We start from the raw sequence: 24014 nt of genomic DNA on the forward strand, positions 1-24014 counted from the left end.
TCAAAATTCATGGTTTTTGAAACTGAACATAATAATGGCCATTTCGACAGTAGTGGCCACAACCTGGAGTGGCCGGTGCCCTCAAAGAAGGTTCCTCCGGGGCCTGGGGGGACATTTACAGAAACATACGAGTTGTGGCAATATGGGTATCAAAATTCATGGTTTTTGATACTGAACATAATAATGGCCATTTCGACAGTAGTGGCCACAACCTGGAGTGGCCGGTGCCCTCAAAGAAGGTTCCTCCGGGGCCTGGGGGGACATTTACAGAAACATACGAGTTGTGGCAATATGGGTATCAAAATTCATGGTTTTGATACTGAACATAATGGCCATTTCGACAGTAGTGGCCACAACCTGGAGTGGCCGGTGCCCTCAAAGAAGGTTCCCCCGGGGCCTGGGGGGACATTTACAGAAACATACGAGTTGTGGCAATATGGGTATCAAAATTCATGGTTTTTGAAACTGAACATAATAATGGCCATTTCGACAGTAGTGGCCACAACCTGGAGTGGCCGGTGCCCTCAAAGAAGGTTCCCTCGGGGCGTGGGGGGACATTTACAGAAACATACGAGTTGTGGCAATATTGGTATCAAAATTCATGGTTTTTGATACTGTACATGAAAATTGACATTCCGACAGTAGTGGCCACAACTTTGAGTGACCGGTGATCTCAAAGCAGGTGTCCCGGGGCCCGGAGGGTCTTTAACAAAACCATACGAGTTGTGGCAATATGGATATCAAAATTCATGGTTTTTGATACTGAACATGAAAATTGACATTTCGACCTTAGTGGCCACAACCTGGAGTTGCCGGTGCCCTCATGGAAGGTTCACCTTAGGAGAACATTTATGACAATTTTGCCGACAAATCTATGAAACAAAATAAAATAATCTTATTTCAGATTTCACTAGCAATCCAAAAACACATTCAAATTGTTTGGTCCTATGTCTTTCGGTTATGTCTCTGACATACCATCTTGAACTTTTTTTTTTACAGCTTCCTGGATCATTTATAAATGAACTGCTTATATGTATTTATCTATTCTTCATTTGATTTATTTGAATGTTTATATCATTCCTATTCCTTGTCCTTTTTTCTACCATTCCTCCATACCATATATGATCAAATTTCATGGACTAACGACAGTTACTGAAAAAGCAATGGAATCATCTGAAGAATTTGTCTTTAAAAAATAATAATCATTCTTCCAGCTTCCGGGAATCTTCTTCAATTTTAATGCCCACATTTATCTATTCACTAGATGATTTATTTAAATGTTTATATCCTTCCTTATCCTATTCCTTTTCTTTCAGCAATGGAACCATCTGGAGCATTTGTCTTTTTAATTATAGTTGTTTGTTTTGCAGCTTCCCGGAATCATCTTTAAATTTACTGCTTATTTGTATTTATCTTTTCACTGTAAGATTTATTTTTATATTCAGATCTACCATTCCCCCATACAATATATGATCAAACAAGCTCTTCCCGGCAAACTTCGTCCTGCCCTTTTTTGGTTTCCTAACGTTTCATGCTTGTTTGATTATTCAGCATCCTGTGATCAAAATTTGATTTTACGTAACTTTTCCCATACAATCTGCAGCTTTTCCGGAATCGGTTCCAGAGTGGCCAAAGTGTCATTTAGTTAGCGTAAGAACCTTCCTTGGGCTTATACGAACCCAACGCAACAAAGAGCACCTCGATCCGACGCTCCGTATTGAACTGATTCGCGTTCGAACAAAACCGTCGAAATTTTTATATATATAGATTGAATGACAAGAAAGAACATGGGGTGTAATCTACTAGGATACTTTCTTCGGATTAGCTGCGCTTGTGTTTGATTAGATTAGAGTATGAATTGTTAACATTCAATACGTTGCCTATTTATATGTAAGTACCAATAATACATGAACATTTTAAATAATTTAGCTTTTAAGAATTAGTTAAAGAATTATTTTTATTTGCAGGAAATGGAAAATCTTCGCAACAAGTTTGCTTATCAATATATTATTTTGTTTCTTTATTTTTTTCATCATTTCACCTCAGTGAACTAACAACGCACGTAAGATGTATTGAGAACAAAATTATGTTGAAAATTATGTTTTTTTCATATTTTTGCTTTATTTCTAAATTTCAGCACACAAGAATCTACAAAGATCTGCATTTCTATATAAGGCACTTTGTGTTTTTTCCGTTTTAGATGAACTTGAAAAACACTATCAGAATCCTGAAGGAACCTGAACGGGTATTCTGCTTGGGCAGATGAAATATGTGTGAATGGCGAATCGAGGGCGAGCCAAGGCGGTTGGGGCATTTTGGGCGGATGAACTTTATATAGGGGCGGATCGGGGCGACCCGCTGGCGGATCATCTTACAGGGGCGGCTGTACCGTATATGAAAGGCGCATCAAGGGCGAGCCAAGGCAGTTGGGGCTTTTTGGGCGGATGAATTTTATATGGGGGGCGTATCAAAGGCGACTCGCTGGCGAACCAACCTACAGGGGCGGCTGTACCGTATATGAAAGGCGCATCAAGGGCGAGCCAAGGCGGTTGGGGCTTTTTGGGCGGATGAATTTTATATGGGGGGCGTATCAAGGGCGACCCGCTGGCGAACCAACCTACAGGGGCGGCTGTACCGTATATGAAAGGCGCATCAAGGGCGAGCCAAGGCGGTTGGGGCTTTTTGGGCGGATGAATTTTATATGGGGGGCGTATCAAAGGCGACTCGCTGGCGAACCAACCTACAGGGGCGGCTGTACCGTATATGCAAGGCGCATCAAGGGCGAGCCAAGGCGGTTGGGGCTTTTGGGCGGATGAACTTTATATAGGGGCGGATCGGGGCGACCCGCGGCGGACCATCCTATAGGGGCGGTTGAACCATACAAAACGGCGTATGTGGGGCGGATGAACGGCGGGTGAAACATTTCAAGGCAAACCTGGGCAACCCCGGGGCGAGTCGCTGGCGGACCAACGTCACGATAAAAAAACTGATCGTGCGCCAAATTGTTGCAAATTTTATCCGCCAGCAGGTCGCCCGTGGTCCGCCAACTCAAACGCTGGCGGATCGCCAGAGCGGTTTGGCGGTCCGCCAGCGAACCGCCGGCGGGCTGCCCAGTCAATGTGGGGTAGATCAATCGCCTGCAAAAACCAGCTGTTTACCACGTGCTCGTGGTACCGTAAACTGGGGTGACTTTGATAGCCCGGGGTGACATTGATAGAAATATGATTTGGCCACTAATTTTGATACATCCAATGTAACAGTCTCATTTTTGCAAATATATTCGATAATAAGCTATCGCTTAATGCTTACATACTCAAAATTCTCAAAAATGTTTAGATAATAATTTGACGGGCATTTGAAAAACCTATCAAAGTCACCCCGGGCTATCAAAGTCACCCCAGTTTACGGTATAACAAAGGACACAGCTGATTTTAACAGACGAATCATTCTACTCGATTTGCCTATGTATGCGTGTCATTTTGTTACGAACTAACACACTCTCGCATGTGGATATCTCTATAAAAGGTTTAAGCTGGGAGCGTTCTTTTATTACGTAACGCAGATGGGGGGGGGGGGTCGGAGGCAGTGGTTACGCTCCATACAAAATTTTTGAAATTTATATGAAAATTTTGTTTCGAGGGGGGAGGGGGTCTAAAAACTGTTTTGCGTTACGTAATAAAAGAACGCTCCCTATTATGGATTTTCATATCAATTTTGAAAATTAAACTTCGCGGCCCTTCTTGACAGAAAAAGGTCCTACTTGACAGCTCCTTCCAAAGGAAACAGAATTGATTCATCGTAAAATGATGTCTTGTCAATAATGTTTGATAAGAACTGATTTTCAACCGTGTTTTTTACCGTTGTACATTAATATTTTCATAGGGCATTAGGACCCTATTGTTTATGATCGGAGAACAAATATCTTTCGGTGTCTCAAATTTCTTGTTTTTGGCGATTTACAGAGCACTCAATCTGTGTACTGCAGGGCCAGATCATGCATGTGTGAAACACTTCGATATGCTGGGGGGATTTTTCTCAGTGTAATATGTATCATGAGAATGTAACAGAATTCAATGTCGCGCAACAAAATGTGTAGAGTTTCAAATTTTGTGTTGCTAAACGCACCGTCGCATTTCTTTGTTGACATTTTGAATATCAGCCAACAATCAAATTTTGATCGGGCTGATGTAAGTTTGTAATTTGAAGAATTTATTTAAAAGTATAAAACAAACAAACATTTTAAACAATCAAGGATTTCAAGATGACCGTTCATTCACTCACCACAAGGCGCCTTGTTCTTCGACTTTATCGAGATCTCCAGCGATACGGTTCCCAGCTTCAACTGACCGACAAAGACTACTTCCGGCATCGCATCCGTACTGAATTCACGCACAATCGAGACTTTATCGACCCCAAGGAAATAGAATTCGCGTACAAGGTTTGTTGTGTCGTGGTATTAAATGGTAAATGGCAAGTTGCTTAAATTAGCTTTTTGATTTTTCCAGCGCGGGCGAACTCTGCTGGATCGAGCACGTGTAATTTAGTCGTAAAATGCTTTCGCTTAGAACCATCTCTTCTTCCGTCCGGCAGTCAATCTTCGCCATCACTCGCTTCAAAACAACCATCGATGTGTCGAAAGTTCCGGTACTGCGTGACGAGGACCTCGAGGAAGCATTCGTTCGTGGAAGCGGCCCCGGTGGCCAATCGGTTGCCAAGACCAACAACAAGGTCGTTTTGACTCACAAACCGACCGGAATAGTGATTCAGTGTCACTCCTCGCGATCGCTGTTTAAAAATCGCGAGGAAGCCCGCCGGTTGCTGATTTTAAAGCTGGACGAGCTGGAAAACGGAGACCAATCCGTCGAAGCGCAGCGCCAGAAAATTGAAGCAAAGAAACACTCGGAGACGACGCGCCGGAAGATGAAACGGCAGGAGCTGAAGCGATCGTGGAAGGATCGGGAGTTCGGAGGGCAAGATTGAGACGATTTGAAGATGTGTTTTAAAATTTAGTTGCTAAATAGAATGTTGAAAATTACCACGAACTAAAATTACCAAATTTGTTGATTTTCTCCTCCTGTTTCCGTTTTTTAACCTGCGTGGAGTCAGTCCCACCGGTGGACGGTTCCTTTGATTCTGCCGACGTCCGTTTGGTGATGTCCTTGTCTAAATATTTGCCCACACCTGATCGGAATACCTTGAGCGGTTGTGCCTTTGCCGTTTTCTTTTGCTTCTCCTCCGCCTCTCGCTGAACTCGCTCCAGCTCGTCAGTTCGTGCCTTCGCTAGTTGCTCGTCCGCTTCTTGGAATGGATCCACGAAAACTTGCACCCTCTGGATGAAAATATTTTCTATCGGCCTGTCGCGGTTGTCCACCTCGATATGTTCCATCTCGGTTAGGGCTTCCAGCCCGCCAACGAGTTTTCCAAAGATTGTGTGCTTTCCGTCCAGGTGCCGACAGGATCGATACGTAATAAAGCTGAAACATATCCGTTGTTATTAGAAGTCTGAGAAGTAAGAACTCATTGAAACAAACAATTGTGATCCGTTAGTATTCGGTCCGGAATTGGCCATCGAAAGTATTCCCCTGCCCGCGTGCGTCAGATTTGGCTTGATCTCGTCGGCAAATTTAGTTCCCCAGATGGACGCGCCACCGTTTCCCACACCGGTTGGGTCACCTCCCTGGATCATAAAGTTCCGAATAGAGCGATGAAAGATGCACCCATTGTAATAACCGGAAGCACAGTGCTTCAGGAAGTTTTCGCACGTCTTCGGCACCTGATCGCAGTACAGCTCAAAATTCAGCGCACCAAAGTTGGTCAACAAGCGCACGTAGCCCTTCTTCTTGACTCGCTCATACCGAATGACGTCCTCTTCGATGATCGCAGCCTCGTGATTCAGCACCGGAACCATCGAGGTGCTCGTGAAAGCGGCCGCGACTGCCCCCGTGGAATAGTGGGCCGCGTTGAATTTGTCCGCCACCTTGTGTTCGGAGGATTTTTCCTCCGGTGCTTTGTAGTCCTTCTCCAGCTGCGTAAGAATCTCCCGCGTCTCCATTGAAATCGTTTTCAGCCGTCCTTGCGGGTCCTTGCGTTCCGCCCGTTCCTCCTCCGTTTCCACGCGCAGCTTCTTTTTGATGTGGTGGAAATTGGAAATGTTAAACTTTTCCAAATTGCTCGGATCCTGAATGGTGATGATGTCCTTCCGCGTGAACGGAGTATCGTCCAGCAGATCCTTCCAATTTTTGGCCTTTGCATTCAGCTGTTCCGTTGCCTCGTACGAGAACACGTTTCCCGTCTTTCCGTTAACGACAATGTGGGAATTCTTCGTAAACGGCTTGAACAACGTCGGACAGTGGTACTGGCCCTCGTGGTTCTTGGTAAAGTTCAACTTTATCAGCGACTTCCCGTCAAGCGGGGCTCCGGTAACCGGGTTGACCTTAAAGTGCTTGATAAAGTCGATAATCGCGGCCAGTTCAAACACGTTTCCGTCCTTGTCGCAGTAGGGGTGCTCGAACGGAACCATCGTGAGGCAACAGTGGTCAAACGGAAGCCGCTTGAACTTGATTTGCTCATTTTCCACCGAATCCGGTTTGTGGCCACCGTAAAACTCGGACCACTCGGTGTACGTAAGGTACCTGCGGGAAAAAAGAGGGATTGTTATGAAGTTAGGAGATTAAATCGTTTGTACATACATTTTGTCCTTCTGATGTTGCTTTTTACCCATTTTGACGATGGATTTATATTTTGACGATAGATAAAAAACTGATTTAAGTTCAATTTGTTGCAATTTCTCGGAGGATTTTTGCTGCTTTATTTATCAACAAAGAAATTATTTGACGTTTCTCGCCGTCGTTCCAGAATTTCTACACAAACCCAAGGTTGCTAACCAAATTCCCACCCTAGCGAGACATGTGCAGGCGCAGCACGCAGCCAGATGATGTCTCATCAAAATGTCACCGATGCAACAAGTTGCAAACTCCGGCAACAGTTATTTAAAGAATTTAAATTTCAACAGCAAGTTGCTAAAGACAGGTCTAAAATATAGTTCTTTTAAACATAACCTTGCTTAAACGCTTGTTTTTTGACACTCCCAAACATTATTTTTCTCATCACTCATTTTAATTACATATGATACAAAATAACCAAAAAATGACAATGACCAATTTCAGATCGAGCATTTAGAGAAGGCACATTCTGTCAAAAAAACCACGAAGCAAATTCTGCAAAACGGTTTAAAATCCGTTTTAAATTTTTTGTGATTTATAAAGTATGCATAAGAATCTTTATTTTATGCACCTTATTGTTAACATCAACTAATTTAACTACATCATTAGCTCATTTAAATGCATTGTTTTGCTTTAACTATTTCATCATGCAGAAAATAAAAATATAAATTCAATTTTAATTCTTCCACATACAATGAAGTTCAAATTGATCCGGACAAGTGTGAAAGAACCTTAAACCTCTTCAGTCCCTTTCCACCATTTTGTTTTTGTTTTGCGCGTTTTTTTTCCTTGCTGCGCTGTGATTGGCTGTTCTCCAACCCGGCTAGCCTATAAAAGAAGTTGGCAGTGTCAAAATTCCGTCATTCTCACTGTAATATTCGACGGAGTAACATCGCATCGGAAGCTGACTAAGGACCATGGCTCGCACGAAGCAAACCGCTCGCAAGTCCACCGGGGGAAAAGCACCGCGGAAACAGTTGGCCACGAAGGCAGCTCGCAAGAGTGCGCCGGCCACCGGAGGAGTGAAGAAGCCGCACCGATTCCGGCCGGGGACCGTGGCGCTGCGCGAGATTCGCCGCTACCAGAAGTCGACGGAGTTGTTGCTGCGGAAGCTGCCCTTCCAGCGGTTGGTGCGCGAGGTCGCCCAGGACTTCAAGACGGATCTGCGGTTCCAGAGTTCGGCCGTGATGGCGCTGCAGGAGGCCTGCGAGGCGTATCTGGTGGGGCTGTTCGAGGACACGAACCTGTGTGCGATCCACGCCAAACGTGTCACGATCATGCCCAAGGACATCCAACTAGCTCGTCGCATTCGTGGCGAGCGCTCCTGAAAGATTTAGTTCTTATCAGTTCCAATCTGTTGAAAGAGTTGTTTCAAATCTAATTCCAAATCGGCCCTTTTCAGGGCCACCCCAAATGAATCACGAAAGAGTTTATCTTGACAATTTCTCTAGGTTAAACTTTGGAAGAGCGTGTAATGCATTTCGAATCTATTTTGCGCAAGTGTTAATTAATAATTACCGTTTTTCCATTTTCACATTGTGCATTTATGAGGTCCGTTTCAATAGGGCGAATATGCGTGTTTGCAAGCAGCAAGTTTGTCTGTTCGACGCAGTGTACCAGTTTGATTTTGCCAATCGAACCATCTACACAGGGTGCTTTGTTCAAGGGAAAAGCAGACTGTTGACAGGCGCAAAATTTTGCGTTTGCGTTCAGGCCTTACGACAATTTTCTTTTCTGGTATGAATTGGTCAGAGGGCTTTTTGTTAATTTGATTTGGTTAACCGTTCGAATTATTTCTAGAAAATCCACCACGGTTAATCAAATCAAATTAACAAAAGCCCTCAGATCTGGACGTAAACGCTAAATTTTGCGCCTGTCATCATAGCCTGCCAGTCATTGACCATTGAACAAAGCAACCCCTTTAGATTGTTCGACTGACAGTTGATGGAAAAATCGAATTGTCACAGCGTTATGCGTTCACCACTTTGTCGAACGAACAATCTTGTTCTTAGCGGAATCTGGATCAACCAAGGAGGCAGATTTTGAACCATATTCGTGAAATAATTGTTGCGGTTTTCCATTAGTTTGAGATGTGGAACTTTCGATAGTTGAGAAAATTTACCGGAATCGCAACCATTCGACTCGGGAATTCGCCCTCAAGAAACGTTTACGCTGATTGATTTTGAAGAATAACTCTTTCGTGAATATGTAGTGGCCCTGAAAAGGGCCGTTTAGTTTAACTCCTCTACTTGGAGCTGGTAAACTTGGTGACTGCCTTGGTTCCCTCGGACACGGCGTGCTTGGCTAGCTCTCCCGGCAGCAGCAAACGGACGGCCGTTTGAATCTCCCGCGACGAAATCGTCATCCGCTTGTTGTAATGGGCCAGCCGAGAAGCTTCCGCCGCAATCCGCTCGAAGATGTCGTTCACGAAGCTGTTCATGATGCTCATAGACTTCTTCGAGATGCGCGTGTCCGGGTGGACCTGCTTCAGCACCAACAGGATGTACCGGTGGTAGTTTTCCGAGCGACGAACTTTGCGCGCCTTTCTACCTCCATCAGCAGCAGCACCCTTGACGATGTTCTTCGACGCCTTGCCAACAGCCATCTTCTTAGAGATGGCCGTTTTCGGAGGCATGTTGGTTCTGGGTCATGGATTCGATGTTAATACTTCAACAGTCACAGTAGGAATGATACTGTCGGCTGGGCATCAGTTGGTTTTGTTAGCGCGAGTAGGGAACGCATGCTCCTCCTTTGGCGTTTGCTTCCTTCTCTCTACGTCATTCGTAGCTCCGCCCCCTCTCTGCTCGAAACGCCAACTGAGTGATTATATAACAAATTTTCGGGAGGGCAAATTTTTCACAGTGTGTAGACAGCAACGGTACATCCGACCTCTTTGCGGAAGACCTCCGCAAACTCACTGACGGCCAGACCAGGTACGTGGTAGCTGGGGACCTAAATGCTCGCCACCCCCAGTGGCGGAATCACATCCGCAACAAGAACGGTGCACTCTTGGCGGACCACCTAAGCTCGGGCACGTGCGACATCTACTTCCCGGACGATCCAACGTTCCTCTCCCCGGCTGGAACTCCGTCCACGCTAGATGTGTTCCTGTCTGATCTGCCTCTCTCGAAACCAACCACAATCCAAGATCTAAGCTCGGACCACTACCCTGTAGTGTGCAAGCTGGAATGCACCCCAACGCCTGCTCGACCGGCGATGAGGCGCGACTACCACCGGGTCAACTGGGTGTCCCTCAGCCGCATTGTGGACTCCCGTATTCCCGATCAACCGGAACTGCCGACGATAGAGGCCATCGACAACCAACTGGAAGCCTTCGAGAACGCTGTTCAGCAGGCGGAAGAAGCTTGCATCCGTGAGGTTCCGGTGAGGCGTCAATTTACTGCGATCGACGACTTCACCCGTCAACTCATACAGCAGCGAAACATCGTGAGGAGGCAGTTCCAGAGGTCCGGCTGCCTGCTCAAAAAGGAAGAGGTGAGCCTTCTGAACGCCGAGATTCGGAACCGTATGCTGCAAATCCGGAACAAGCAGTTCGCCAACAACATCAGCCAGATGACCGACCATTCGAAGCCGTTCTGGAAAGTGGCCAAGCTGCTGAAGAAAAGACCGAGTCCCGTGCCCCCGCTCAAAGTCAACGGTGACCTCCTGGTGTCACCTCAAGAAAAGGTCAACGCGATCGCCGGCAAGCTGGTTGAAGCACATCACCTTGGAGCCGGAATGGTAAGTCCCCATGAAGCAGCCGTGCAGCAATCCATGCGAGAGCTCGACGACCAGACCAACGCCGCCCCTTTTCCTGGACGGGTCACGGAGGACGAAGTGCGAGCGGCCGTGAAGTGCGGTAAGAACATGAAAGCCCCTGGCGTCGACGGAATATTCAACCTTGTGTTGAAAAAGCTCTCGGGCAAAGCGTATCGACTCCTGGCGATGGTCTTTACACGATGCTTCCAACTTTGCTACTTCCCGACCAGGTGGAAGATGGGGAAAGTTATCCCCATTCTGAAACCTGGTAAGGACCCAACGCTCCCAACAAGCTACCGCCCGATATCGCTCTTGTCAGCGATAAGCAAGTTGTTCGAAAGGTTGATTCTCCAGCGACTGATGGTTCACGTCGAGGACAACAACCTCTTCGCCCCAGAGCAATTTGGTTTCCGCAAGGGCCATTCCACCGTCCACCAGCTGATCCGGGTGGAAAACATGATTCACCGCAACAAAAGGCTTTCGAACAACACTGCCATGGCACTACTTGACGTGGAAAAGGCCTTCGACAATGTTTGGCACGAAGGTCTGCTCCACAAGCTCGTCCAAGCTAACGTCCCGACCTATCTCACCCGGTTGTTGAGGTCCTACCTCAGCGAGCGGAAATTCCGCGTCCACCTCCCGGGCGCCATTTCCGAGGTCCAAGAGGTGGCGGCGGGCGTGGCCCAAGGTAGCCTCATCGGACCGATCCTGTACGTGCTGTTCACCTCGGACGTGCCACCGCTCCCAGCCGGCTGCAGCTTGGCGCTCTACGCCGACGACAGTGCGATCGTGGCTAACGGTCGGACCCCAACGCACTACAGATCCCGACTACAACAAGGCGTTACGGCGTACGTCTCGTACTTGGCTAGCTGGAAGATCAAGGTGAACGAGGCCAAAACGCAAGCGATCCTCTTTCGGCACAGACTGTCGCCGAAGCTGCTCCCTCCGCCTGACTGCTACCTGCGGGTCAACGGCTGCATAGTACCCTGGATGGAGGAGGTCATCTACCTCGGGCTGATCTTCGACACCAAGCTGCTGTATCGGGCCCATTCGGATTCGCTCAAGCGCAGATGTTCCGGATTGGTGAAGGCGCTCTATCCGCTAATAGCGAGAGGTTCCCGTCTCTCGCTCAAAAACAAGTTGGCCATCGTGAAGTCCGTCGTAGCTCCAGTGGTCAACTACGCGATGCCGGTGTGGGGGAAGTGCGCCGAAACCCACAAACGAAAGCTGCAGGTGGTCCAGAACCGGCTGCTGAAGATCGTGCTCAACGCTCCGTTCGACACTAGGACGAGCGAACTCCATCGCGTCTCCGGATGTAAGACCATCCAGCAGCGGCTCGAGGACTCGCTGGACCGCCTGCACTTGAGCGCAACCGCGTCGGAGCACCCGCTCATCCGAGCGCTGGTCTAGGATTTAAAATTTTGCTCGTAGGTTAAGTTAGCTTAGGTAGGTTATAAAATTAAAACAAAACATATACAATTTGTATAACACATTCACACGCAAACACAAAACATAAACATTTGTCATCGATAAAGAACGGAAAACACAAAGATGAAAATGAATAACATGAATCACTTGAAAAAAACAAACATGTAAAACGACACAAAAGACGCAATAAAATCTAAATTAAACTGGTAACTGGGCAAATTTTTCACACCAACTTTATCGTTAACCGTAGCAACTCCTTACCGAATACATCATGTCCGCTCGAGGTCAAGGAGCCAAAGCCAAAACGAAACCGCGTTCTCGGTCGGATCGCTCAGGGCTGCAGTTCCCGGTCAGCCGTGTCCATCGATACCTTAAGAAGGGAAACTACGCCAACATCATCGGAAGCGGCGCTTCGGTCTATCTGGCCGCGGTGCTGGAGTATCTGGCAGCAGAAGTTCTGGAACTGGGAGGAAACGCCGCCCGGGACAACAAGCGCACCCGGATCATCCCGCGGCACCTGCAGTTGGCCATCCGAAACGACGAGGAGCTGAACAAGCTGATGGCTGGCGTGACCCTGTCCCAGGGCGGCGTGTTGCCGAACATCCACGCCGTGTTGCTGCCGAAGAAGACCCAGGAGAAGAAGTCGGAGTAGATTCTGACGGACTGACTAACGCTTACTAAACCGCCCTTTTTAGGGCGACTGAATTTAGTACAAAAGAGTTATTCTTTTCTTAATCAACTAAATATAACAAGTTGACACTGAAACAAAAATATTTTCTCATAAAATTCTGGACCACCATTCGAAAAGGGCGCATTAACGTTTCGACAAGTGGAGCTAATTGTAATATTGGATGTAAGTGGACTTTAAAAATTCTTTATTCATTTCTTATAACTGGACAAGGAAAGATTAATAAAGACACTATCGCATTAGTAGTAAGGTGTAAAATGAAATAATTAAATTTTGATTTCATCCAACTTCGGTCATCATCTAATTCAAGCCTTCCAAAAATAAAAACTGGATTCAAATGGTTCACAACTTTTGCCTTTACTTTTACCGAACCGTTTTAGTTCTTCTTGGCCACCACCAGCTTATCGTTGCTGTCCAGGTAATCGTAGGTCAGCTTGGCCAGTACCGCCCCCGATGAAAGCCCGAGAATCGTGGCCGCGGCGTTGTTCCGTGGGATGGCACTCCGCAGCACGGCCCAAACGAGCACCGATCCGAAGCTGAACAGGGCGGATCCGACGATACTGTACGCGGCCCGCTTCTGGCCACTCGCAACCAGCGCCATGTGCGGCCTGCTGTAGAAGTAGAGCGTTGTTCCGAGCAGGGTGTGCACCAGCAAAAAGTTGGTCACGTCTCGTTTTGGCAGCAGCCTGAAAGATCAAGGAAAGGAATTGTTTAAATGCCTCGGATCTCGGACGATTTAGGGCTGCACTATTAATAGACTGGTGCTTACCGGATGGCAATCGACGGATTCATGACGTTTACGGAAAGAGCCGCATAGCTGACCATCGACTGTACTGGGATGTAGTAAAACAAAATGTTTTCCTTCGTCAGCGGCTTCAGTCCAAGCGTCTTGCACAGTGACTGCTGGTTGGCGGCGGCTTCGGTCATCTTGAGAAACTTTGAACACGATAAATATAATGCAAAATGTCACGGGTAACCTCGGAACAACCGGGATTTTTCCAACTTTACTGGCCCTTTGGAACTGGCTCGGTTCGCATCGATTGTGTAACCTGCGGATGACAGAGCTGTCACAATTTTTACTCCACCTCGTCATGTGTTTTGTAAACATTGCTGTGTAGAGTTTGCTGTTCACTTGATAATTCTACAAAATATGCCAACGTAGGACTACGTTCTGTATGGTGCTGGTTATTCGTTAAACGTTTATTAACGGCAACTTTGACCATCGAGCTGTCAAATCGCAACATCGAGTTAAACTTTCTGTGCAGTTGTTGTGAAGGTTACCATGGCTTTTCGAAAAGTTTAACTTCATGTTGCACGCACACACTCTCACTTTTAATTTCTCGATTGGTCATTCGCTGCCCACGTTTTGATAAGATACGCAGCTGGAAAGGAACAGAAAAGGAAAGTAGCGTTTGACGATTTTTCGCGCGATGCTTGTTTGTACCCGCATAATCAAATACCAAAGGTGAAACTGTCGAAATCATAAGAAAATTATTTCTGGTATGGTTACCATTTGTGATATTGTTGATATAATGTCACCACCATATAACAAAATTAAAATGGTACTATTTCCCGAATTGTTACACTTATCTTGACATATTCGAATGGTTGATTTTTTTTCCTACAATTTAATGAACGGTATCTATTCGTCATACGATTAGGATGGTTCGAAACAGCTATTGTTAGAACATAATAGTACTGTAGCCGGTATGATAAAAGTTATGATACTCGGTATGATTTAGTCAAAGAAGCCTAAGCGGAAAATTTCCTAAATTTCCTAAGTCCTAATAATTGAAACAATTGCACAACAATTAATGGTACGATATAATTATTCCTCATATGTTTGGTATTATTTCAAACAGTTTTTGTATGATTGAGCCAAAAATGAATTTTAGCGAAAATTTTCTTAAGTCCCGATGATTCAAACAATTGTTCAACAATTCATGGAGAAATATAACTTTTCGCCATATGGTAAGGATTTTTCGGAACAGCTATTGTTAAAACATAAGGGTACCATAGCCGACGTAGTACATATTTCCAACTTGAAGCTCAGCGAAAAACTCTTAAGTCCCAATAATCCAAACAATTGTACAACAATTCTAGAGTACTTTTTCAAAAGGTCCTATGCGCCAAAAGTAAACAAACTGAGTTATTCAATGCATAGCGTTCTGCGTATCTGAAACTATAATATCCTCAAACCCGATTTCTTCTAAGTCTTTAATTTTTAAAATAATGAGTGATGTGCAAAATGACCTATGAGCATTCTCTAGAGTTTTCAAACAAAATAATTATACGTCGTTTTACCTCTCAGTGTCTTATGTGCATTCCAGTCAAATGTGGCGCATAGCACAGTCACAAATCGACCTATGTACAGTTTTGATTATATTTCAATCATTATGCAAATACGCTAATACAATAACGACGTATGTCACCACTTTATTGAATAATGAGAAAATTATGATAGTCTTTTTTATATCCATATAGCTTTTCAATAATTATGTTTGTTCAATTATCGTTAAACGTGTATGCGTCAGCTGTAAGAGAGTATGAAATGTTTCAATGCCTGACACAGCAAAAGAGAGGAGCGAAATTGAACCAATCAGCTCTCTCTCCCGTAACCGGGCGGATACGACTCAAAGCATCACATACCAAAACAACTTATGAAACAGCATAAAATATGTTTTTTGTTTTGGTTGATGTATCGAGAAATTAAAAGTGAGAGTGTGTGCGTGCAACATGGAGTTAAACTTTTCAAAGTGCCATGGTAATCTTCACAGCAACTTCACAGAAAGTTTAACTCCATGTTGCACACACTCTCACTTTTAATTTCTCGATAGGTGCTTCTAAACGATATTTTTTGTTATTGTTTTTAATTCAGGCGGTTGTATGTTAGTATGTTCCGTCGTCGATCGCAGAGAAATGTGTGGGCACGACAAAATGAGACAGGTGGTGGTTGCTACAGACCACTGTAGCTTGGAATAAGTGGCGACGACGACTGGGGGACGTCGGATTGGGCAACCACTGATCGGAGAGGATACACAGTACAGTGGTGTCCACTTTTGCGGGAAGAGAAGCCGCGGAACAGCCTCTCCTGGTTCCCAGTCCCAAGTGTGAAACTGTTCAATTTTAGCGAAGGTATCCGAAGTTTTTCCTTTATTTAAAAGTTAGATGCTCTTAACAACAACTTCTCTTTCAGGAACTTGACTTGAACAATAAGTCTCCGGCACGTCCGGCGTTACCTTCTCCGCCAAAGGAACAACACTATAAAAACTATCCGGGTCATGGTGTTAAAAGCGGGAGGATGGCCCTTCCGACGGAAACCCCATAAGGCCATAATGCAGCAGGCCGCCCCGGAAATCATAAAGGGTTATACCACTCTGACTCGTCCCAATACCCCTCTCAACGCGCGAACTGGCGGCGGTTTCGCAAGCTTCACCGCCCTCTGCGCCATCAAGGGTCAAGACGTGACGGGCAAAGTGCTGGCCATCTACAACGAAGCTAAGATGCCACAAATGCGTCCGCCACCCTTCAACGAACCATGATCAACCCTGAAATGGAACCGCTCAAGTACAAGTGGAACGACAGCGAACGGAGGATCTCTTATGAGCCGGACGACCTCTGCATCGATCCAACGAAGCTGGACGAAGCGCAGAACGAAGGAGTGGCCATCGCGAGAAGTTACGAGGTGCAGCCGAACGACGTAGAGGACCTGAAGCTAATTAGAGAACTCCAGGTTCTCTAGATCGATGTGGCCAACCGAAAGATCGACGGATGGGACCGGGATCAAGTACGGCAAGCGTCTATGATCATCTCAAGACACACAAGAGTGTAAATGACTTCGAAGAACTCAGCTAGAAGCTGAAGCCTGGCAGCAAAGTGGCCACCGTACCAGCTCATACACAAGGAGGAAAACACGAGTAAGAACTGGCCGGAATATCTTAGCCAGTCGAAGACGCTAAGAAAGCGGCAAGTCACGGCCCAAGACGCAGTTCAAGACCGTCGAAGTGCAGGACAAACATTGACGGACGACGAACGACGGTGATAGACGAACTAACATTGCGTGGAATGTGAGAATCAATGAGTGAACAGGTTGTTCGTTGATTGGTTATGGTTCTTTCATAAAATCTCTATTTACAGAATGGAACATCTTCACCGCGAACGACAGCAGTGAAACATCGCCCTGGAGAAGCATCTGCAGCGGCCTTGCGTTCCCCTTCCCCGGGCGGCGGCCCTGCTGCGGCACCACCATTCCGAGGGTTTTACCGGCTCGTGTACTACCTGAAACTGATCTGGATAAGCATGACGCGGCAAAGCCGGAACTGCGTAGGCATTGTCCAAGCTCTGATACAATCAGCCGCGTGAAATTCCCCTCAGGTGCAAGTCGCGTCGAACAAAGAACAAAGAAGCCATCAAGAAGCCGGCTGGTTTGGATTATTCGGTCCGTATGTCGCAACGAAATGGAAATCAACAAGTCCCGGACCCTTCAAACTGTTTTGGAACCTTCTGCAACTGACCAGCGTACGTTGGTGGAACATTTTCACCGCAGTCGCACCATCACGCAGGAAACCCCAGTAATCGCAATAATTCCCAATTCGGTTTGATGTAATTCTAAAAGATCATGTAATTAAGCTTCATGCTTGTTTCTAAATAAAATAAAAAAAGCCAAAACAAAAATTATATGAAAACGTGTCGCCGAAATACGCCGGAATCTTGCCAAGATCTTAAAACTCGAACTAGGATAAGATGGGAGAAATCCGCCAGAATTCCTGCGCAATACCCAAGACAAACGCCGACACCCGCACGTGCTACCGCTGCACCTTAATTCTCCTCACCACCCTCCGCAAAAACTGTAACATCCGCATGTTGTTCCGCTCCCTACTCCTCTGCAACTGTATTTTATATTCGCGAAACTGAGCAGACTCTGTTTTAATCTGCTGAAGAGACTCAGCCAAGGACTCAGCAGATCCAAATCTTCATTATTTATTTCAGCCTGAACTGCGTACCACCAGAGGACGGTTTTGTCCGTAAGAATATATATTTTTTGCTTCTTGGTTTCGGCCGCTTCTCGCACCGTCGTAAGAAGTAGATGTTTTTCACTCTGGTGTCCAGCGACTCGCACCGGTATTGTTTATTCCTCCGTAATGGTTGCTTTGGCTTGCTTTTGCACCAGCACGCAAATGTCCTCTTCTCGCTCTGTCGCGCTTTCTTCGACAGATTCACCAGCGTATTCGTTCACCAGCCGGATCGCGTCACGGGTGCAGTCCAGCTCGCGCATGTTGTTTTTGTCGATGTTGCCTTTGCTGTGCTGTTTGGTGGCGTCCATCCGTGTGCTGGTAGCATCTTAACTGAACTCTATCGGAACACTAACATGTTCGCACTACTTGCGCAAAAAGGTTTAAGAAACGAAAGACTTAAAAAATAGCAATATAGGCGGATAGGATTATTTACCATGTCAAATTAACGTATGCGCCAATGTAAACAATAATATGTTTACGTTGGCGCATTGGTTAATTTGACATGGTAAATAATCCTACCCGCCACCCATCTGTCAGAAGGCTGATTGGTTGATAACGGTTTCTCTCTCCTCTCACGCGCTGGTACGAATGAAATATTTCTAGAGTACTTTTTCAAAAGGTCCTATGCGCCAAAAGTAAACAAACTGAGTTAGTTATTGCATTATATTCGGTGTACTAAAAACTATACTATCCGCTAACCCGATTTCTTGAAACTCTTATATTTTTAAATATAATATTTATCAACAAAACAACCTACAACTATTCTCAATAAATTTTAAACAAAATGGTTATAGGTCATTTTACCAACTGGTTGTTCTATGTGCATTCTGGTCGAACGTGTACATAGAACGGTAGCAAATCGACCTATGAGCAATTATAAATATATTTTAATCATCATGCACATACGCTCACATCAAAATGACCTATGTTAAAGATATAATGGATAATTAAAATATAAATTATACGTCGTTTTTGTATGAAACTAAATTATTTTACAATCTTCAATTTATGTACAATGAACAATATATCCGAATCTCGCGCAGAGTGTAGTCATCAGCTGGGAGAGAGCATGAAATTTTTCAATGTTGCCAAAGCCGAAAGGAATAGTGCAAAACGACCTACCCGCCCTCTCTCGAATTTGACAGATAGGATTGATTGAATGCGAGCCAAAGGCGAGCATAAATTGGATTGAACAAAAAAACATATTTTTTGTTTTGACACTAGTGAGAATTGCTCGGTGTTTTGCACACGCTCCGGTACTTCTCGGTTGTCATTTATCGGCGGAAGATCATTTACGGAAGTCTCCCGGTCCTCTACAAGCAGCGGGAGATCCGGTTGTCCAGAAATGGAATTTCTATTCCGGTAAAGTTGCTTTGCTTTAGTTCCGACTCAGGGCCTCCGTTTACAGTTGTGAAAAGTTCAAACAAAATTCGCCCACCTGCTCCAACTCATCGAAAGCCCCTGGTTGAGCTGAACGGGCCAAGGTGTAATCCGCAAGATACCGATGCCAAGACAGGTGATCATCGGATGCCATCCGAACGGCCAGCTTTGGTACTGTCGTACTTGGAATACCCAGAGAAGGAAGCGACACCCACATCAAGTCCATTGAAGGAACGGAACGGTATGTAAATTGAACTGTTTAAACCGAAAGATGCAAGTTACATAAATCATTTAGTTGCAGAGACGAAACATCAGAAACAAAAGAAGATTCCGGAAATTTGACCGTTCTTGACATTACTTTCGGCGATTTCAACGCGCCCACATCTACGCCTGAATCAAGAATACCTCATTTGCTGCGGGACTCGATAGTCAAAGAGAAGAGGTTGAGAATTTTCCAGCAGTTTCCGTTGATGGTTTGTATTTGTTTATTTTTTATGATCAAATAGTATCTAACGTGAATTATTCTCGCAGAAATGGATGATAGCTCGCTGGAACCTTCTATCGCAGAACGATGGTTATTTGCAGGATGGCCAGGCCACGCCCCGAGACCAGATGTCTAATCCCTTACAGTTTGCATCCCGATGGAAGGTCCAGCTGGAGCATTCCCCGGCGCAATCGATCTTTCGGTCCAAACACGATCTGGAAAGGAATTGTTGGATCGTCCAGTTTCGGCATCGGCCGGTATGCTAATCTAACATTTTTGCTTATTGTTGGTTACAATCTAAGCTTTTTCTTTACAGTTTTGCGTTCCACTGAGGATAAACCGCAGCCGAAGTCGACGGAAACGTCGACAAGCCCCACTTCGCCTCGGGAAACACCGGCTAATCGAAGTGATCAGGTGACGTTGCCGAATCTTGAAGTCAACGATTCACCATGTGATGGAGGTGATCAAATTTTGGACGAGAGTGACGCAGTTCACCTTGCTCCATACGACCTTCGTCTCCGAGCAGATCGTCACGGCCGGAAACGGAATCGCCCAAACTGGGGTGACCTTGTCAAACGTTACAATCACGGGATTTTCATCCCACTTTCGGTACATCCCGTCGATCAGCTTTCCACAGTCGTACATCGACAGAGCAGAACTTTTTACAGAACTTCTCAAAAAGCATTCGATGCCGCGATCCAATGCGGCTGATGCCGTGGATCGTGTTGTGTCGGCAAAACTCCATAAACAGATCTTTCAGTCCGGATGAAGAGGAAGAAGATGGTACTTAGATGTAGGTTGTAGGAGTATGAAGACAAAGAATACGATGTGAATGTGTTGTATAAACTGTGAAAATACAAAAAAAAAATGTTTAAAATTGATTGGGCTATCTTTTTTGTTCAAGGGATAGAATTCAAATAATAGGAAGGTGATTTGTTTCAATTTGGACACAGGTTTTGTTTTTTCTTCTCTATAAAAAAAAAAGTCTTTATATCCGTCCATCAGCGGGGACACAACCATGCCCATTTGTTTGATTAAATTAGCTCTAATTCAATTCGATTGCGAGATGAAATACTCGAAACTAGGTGTCCGAAGGTTTGATTGTTGAGGCAATTGCAAACCTCTTTTTAAACCTTAGCTTTCATCCACCCCGGGATTCGAACTGACGACCTTTGATTTGTGAGTCCAACTGCCTACCAGCGACTCCACCGAGGCAGGAGACCCAGGGAGACGACTCCTACACCTGGACTGAGCTAACGACCTTACCTCTAGGTTAGACAGGGCCAACATTTACTTTCCCGTCCGACGGATTAAACAAATCTCATCTCACAAAATGTCACCGAGACCTTCTGGTATCAAACCCAGGCCGACTTGGTGAGAGCACGTCAGTGGATGTTTACATTAGGTTTCTTTACAAACCCATATTGGCCCAATTACATTGTTTTGTTTGAATTCTGCTCATAATCACCTTCCTGAAGTTGTACACAAATTCTCGTTTGCGCAGGTTGTCGGAGTTGTTTCTGAGCCGATTGTCCTTTGTTTGTAGCTTTGATACCAGCCGTGATACCAGCACGCGATGTCAACGCCGGGATGCACGAGAACAGAGTCATTGAGGGCCGACCAGAGAGGACCACGTCGATGTAGAGGACATCCTCGAAGTCCAGGTACCAGATTCGACAGCCCTTGGCCGTCCCTTTCCCGCCAAGCGCAGCGCAGATCGAACGGTGGTCCTATTTAATTTTTGACGCAATGAAGCTAAAAGCTTTGCAGTTGCTGAAATTATTTTATTCGATGTACAATCTCACCTTATTATTTATCCATAAAAAACGCACCGTACATTGATTGCTATTGCTTTAAAAAATTAAACACAACAGTAGTATGTGCGCTCACAGCATGATAGGCGGATAGAACAATTTTCCATGTCAAAATATCCAATGCGCCAAGGTAAACAATAATCATTGTTTACATTGGCGCATTGGTTAATTTAACATCGTAAATTATCCTACCCGCCACCCATCTGACAGAAGTCTGATTGGTTATAACGGTTTCTCTCTCCTCTCACGCGCTGGAAGCATTGAAATATTTCATGCTCTTCATCAGCTGTTGCCTACACGTTGCGAGAGGGTTGGACATACACTGTTATCAAAAAGTATTGTTTTTTAAATCGAGATTTAAATTTTATTTCATAAAGTTTTATGTGCAATGCCACATGAATATAGTCCAATGCGTTAAGTCTTATGTGCAAAATTTGTCCTATGAACGTGTCCTATGTGCACTCATAGGTTGTATGAACCAAATTGCTTCAGAACTAAGTGTAATATTAACTTTTATATGATCCCGAGTTGCACACTTGAAAAGCATAACTCTAGACCCATTTGGGCGTTTTCAGAATCGAAAAATACCCAAGCGTGTTTAAATGAGATTTAAAAATGTGCACCAAAACTTTGTCATCAAATTTCTCAGATTGAGGTTTTTGCACATAGGACCTTTTGAAAAAGTACTCTAGATTTCATGCTCTTCGTCAGCTGATCTACACGTTGCGTGAGGGTAGGAAATACCTTATCGTCGCAAAAATGTAGTGTTTTTTTAATCGGGATTTAATTATTTTTTCATAAAGTTCTATGTACTATGCCACATAAATTTAGTCCAAAGGGCTCAGTCCAATGTGCAAAATTTGTTCTATAAACATGTCCTATGTGCACTCACAGGTTGTATGAAACAAATTAGTTCAGAATTATGCGTTACGTTGACTTTCATATAATCCCGAGAGGTACACTTGAACAGCAACACTCTAGTCCCATTTGGGCGTTTTCAGAATCGAAAAATACCCAACCGTGTTTAAATAGGATTTAAAAATGTTCTCCAAAACTTTACCATCAAATTTCTCAGATTGAGGTTTTTGCACATAGGACCTTTTGAAAAAGTACTCTAGAATTCATGGAACGATATACCTGTTTGCCATATAGTTTGTATGTAAAGCTAATTTATTTTCGTGATAATTTTTATAAGTCCAAATAATTTAATCAATTGATTGACCATTATCAGAACGATAACTGTTCGCCATGTGATTGGTCTATAATTTATTTGTATGGTTCTACCATACATGTTACGATATATTTATGATAAATTTTGAGGCCTCATTTCATAATAAAATGCATTTTAAACCGCCAAACGTAATGTAACTGAGATAGCTCAATTAGATAAGGCGGCAGCACCACGGAAGAATCAACAGGAGACATCATCATCAAGCGGTAACAAATCCCGGACATTACAAAAAAAAACGCTCACCATTAATAATCATATACTTACCATTCCCATTTAAATCCATAGTTCCCAGAACATTTGTAAAGTTTATTTTTTGGCTCCTCCCTTTTCAAATGGTGTCGGTAAGTGTCGGTAAAGCAGTTCACCATTTAAAATCATATTTTATTAATTTGTGGTACGGTTCACATAAAATAAGAATTGAACAGTTTGGGGTAGGGTATGACTATGATCCACGAAAAAAACATACTCACACAAACTCGCGCGTGGATATCTCTATGGTAAAATACTTGAACATCCCTAGTTTGTGTAGACTTTTTGACGTTCTGTGCAACAAGGCTTTTGTTTGGCGCGCACTTTGCGCATGTGTTGGTGTCTCGGTTGTTTTGAATTCGCAACTGTCAGAAGGAAGTAAAACAAAAAAATAAGTCGATTCTCTCCCCTTGTTCTCGTTCGCAGTTCAAACTCGAAAGGTGTGCAAAGTGCGCGAGTGGTGTTTTTGTGTGTTATTCGTGAAAATTTGCCGGGTTTTAGTGCTGCTCAGTGGTTTACGGTACGTGGAACGCTGTTTGCCTTGAATCGGTTTTCAAATAAATTTAGAAAATGGTCCCATTTTCGGAATTTTTCGATTTAATGTTTAGAACTTGTTTTGGGAGGAGAGGGAAAAAAAAAATCAAGAACAAAAACTTGCCCAACCGTTCAAGCTAACTCACACTGATGTAGCATTTTCAGCGGTTCCGCGTAGGGTTCACTCATACATTTACAAACTTCCCGTCGTGTTAGCTGTGTTTAGTTTGTTTTTGTTTTATTTTGTTTAGTTCCTCAACTATTACTTAACATATATCTTCAGTTTTTCAATAACTAAATTCTCAACAAAAGTTTCATTGGTTCTTTAAACACAGTTAATAGACGTATCCAGTTTGAAATGGCCGCTAGGTGACCAATGGTGTTAGAAATGACAGCTTCCATGTATTTGAATATGGGAGCTCAGGAAAACTCAATTTTTAAGCAATAAAATGATTATATATGATAAAAGTATTGATTGATTAGTTGCACAAAATGTGTCTAGAATATTATTAAAATAAAAACCGTTCGAAAAATTTGCAATTGAGATAAGTACACCATTCGAATCAGCAGGAATTTTGGGCACCAAAAATATATAGTTTTCATATGTTAAGTATTTTATTTTAGAAGAAAATTAACAAAAAGTATGAAAATCGAGACATTTAGTATGGGAGCTGTCAAATCTCTCACCATCAAAAAGCAGCGTTGAGCTT

At 44.4% G+C, this 24014-nt stretch overlaps 9 protein-coding genes across 12 annotated transcripts in view; 6 read left to right on the forward strand and 3 right to left on the reverse strand.

Annotated features, from left to right (window-relative positions):
- The first annotated feature begins 4134 nt into the window (after positions 1–4134).
- Positions 4135–4648, forward strand: LOC119766587 (MIEF1 upstream open reading frame protein). 2 transcript variants are annotated; one of them, XM_038251403.1, is made up of 3 exons: positions 4135–4187; positions 4253–4438; positions 4506–4648. In XM_038251403.1, exons 2-3 carry the CDS (start codon positions 4262–4264, stop codon positions 4542–4544), a joined length of 216 nt encoding a protein of 71 aa, XP_038107331.1. In that variant the 5' UTR covers positions 4135–4187; positions 4253–4261; the 3' UTR covers positions 4545–4648. The 2 variants fall into 2 exon arrangements, with proteins under 2 accessions (XP_038107331.1, XP_038107330.1); XM_038251402.1 differs by having other exon boundaries at positions 4148–4438.
- LOC6042908 (probable peptide chain release factor C12orf65 homolog, mitochondrial) lies at positions 4520–5048 on the forward strand. Its single transcript, XM_001853934.2, has one exon. The coding sequence runs from the start codon at positions 4552–4554 to the stop codon at positions 4978–4980; it is 429 nt and encodes a 142-aa protein (XP_001853980.1). The 5' UTR covers positions 4520–4551; the 3' UTR covers positions 4981–5048.
- LOC6042907 (RING-type E3 ubiquitin-protein ligase PPIL2) lies at positions 4992–6850 on the reverse strand. Its single transcript, XM_001853925.2, has 3 exons — positions 6690–6850; positions 5532–6632; positions 4992–5474 (listed from the first exon to the last, which is right to left on the reverse strand). Exons 1-3 carry the CDS (start codon positions 6719–6721, stop codon positions 5033–5035), a joined length of 1575 nt encoding a protein of 524 aa, XP_001853971.1. The 5' UTR covers positions 6722–6850; the 3' UTR covers positions 4992–5032.
- A 754-nt stretch (positions 6851–7604) lies between these two features.
- On the forward strand, positions 7605–8272 carry LOC6042910 (histone H3.1). Its single transcript, XM_001853922.2, has one exon. The coding sequence runs from the start codon at positions 7640–7642 to the stop codon at positions 8048–8050; it is 411 nt and encodes a 136-aa protein (XP_001853968.2). The 5' UTR covers positions 7605–7639; the 3' UTR covers positions 8051–8272.
- A 372-nt stretch (positions 8273–8644) lies between these two features.
- On the reverse strand, positions 8645–9371 carry LOC6042909 (late histone H2B.L4). Its single transcript, XM_001853919.2, has one exon. The coding sequence runs from the start codon at positions 9355–9357 to the stop codon at positions 8968–8970; it is 390 nt and encodes a 129-aa protein (XP_001853966.2). The 5' UTR covers positions 9358–9371; the 3' UTR covers positions 8645–8967.
- A 42-nt stretch (positions 9372–9413) lies between these two features.
- Positions 9414–12731, forward strand: LOC6042911 (histone H2A-beta, sperm). Its single transcript, XM_001853915.2, has 2 exons — positions 9414–9542; positions 12160–12731. Exon 2 carries the CDS (start codon positions 12181–12183, stop codon positions 12559–12561), a length of 381 nt encoding a protein of 126 aa, XP_001853961.1. The 5' UTR covers positions 9414–9542; positions 12160–12180; the 3' UTR covers positions 12562–12731.
- A 198-nt stretch (positions 12732–12929) lies between these two features.
- LOC6042912 lies at positions 12930–13672 on the reverse strand. The gene is made up of 2 exons (XM_001853910.2): positions 13367–13672; positions 12930–13283 (listed from the first exon to the last, which is right to left on the reverse strand). Exons 1-2 carry the CDS (start codon positions 13522–13524, stop codon positions 12974–12976), a joined length of 468 nt encoding a protein of 155 aa, XP_001853956.1. The 5' UTR covers positions 13525–13672; the 3' UTR covers positions 12930–12973.
- Positions 13673–19317: 5645 nt separating this feature from the next.
- Positions 19318–20353, forward strand: LOC119767937. The gene is made up of 3 exons (XM_038257986.1): positions 19318–19465; positions 19524–19733; positions 19793–20353. Exons 1-3 carry the CDS (start codon positions 19463–19465, stop codon positions 19892–19894), a joined length of 315 nt encoding a protein of 104 aa, XP_038113914.1. The 5' UTR covers positions 19318–19462; the 3' UTR covers positions 19895–20353.
- A 2792-nt stretch (positions 20354–23145) lies between these two features.
- LOC6048218 (dnaJ homolog subfamily B member 6) overlaps positions 23146–24014 on the forward strand; it is a 132596-nt gene continuing 131727 nt past the window's right edge. For 2 of the 3 annotated variants that reach the window (XM_038256611.1, XM_038256605.1), the window contains exon 1: positions 23146–23290. The gene's annotated coding sequence lies outside the window, so the exon portion shown is untranslated. The remainder of the gene's footprint in view (positions 23291–24014) is intronic. The other variant, XM_038256607.1, reaches the window with a different exon arrangement.

Source organism: Culex quinquefasciatus, chromosome 2 (genome assembly GCF_015732765.1).
Source record: "Culex quinquefasciatus strain JHB chromosome 2, VPISU_Cqui_1.0_pri_paternal, whole genome shotgun sequence".
NCBI classification, from domain to species: domain Eukaryota; kingdom Metazoa; phylum Arthropoda; class Insecta; order Diptera; family Culicidae; genus Culex; species Culex quinquefasciatus.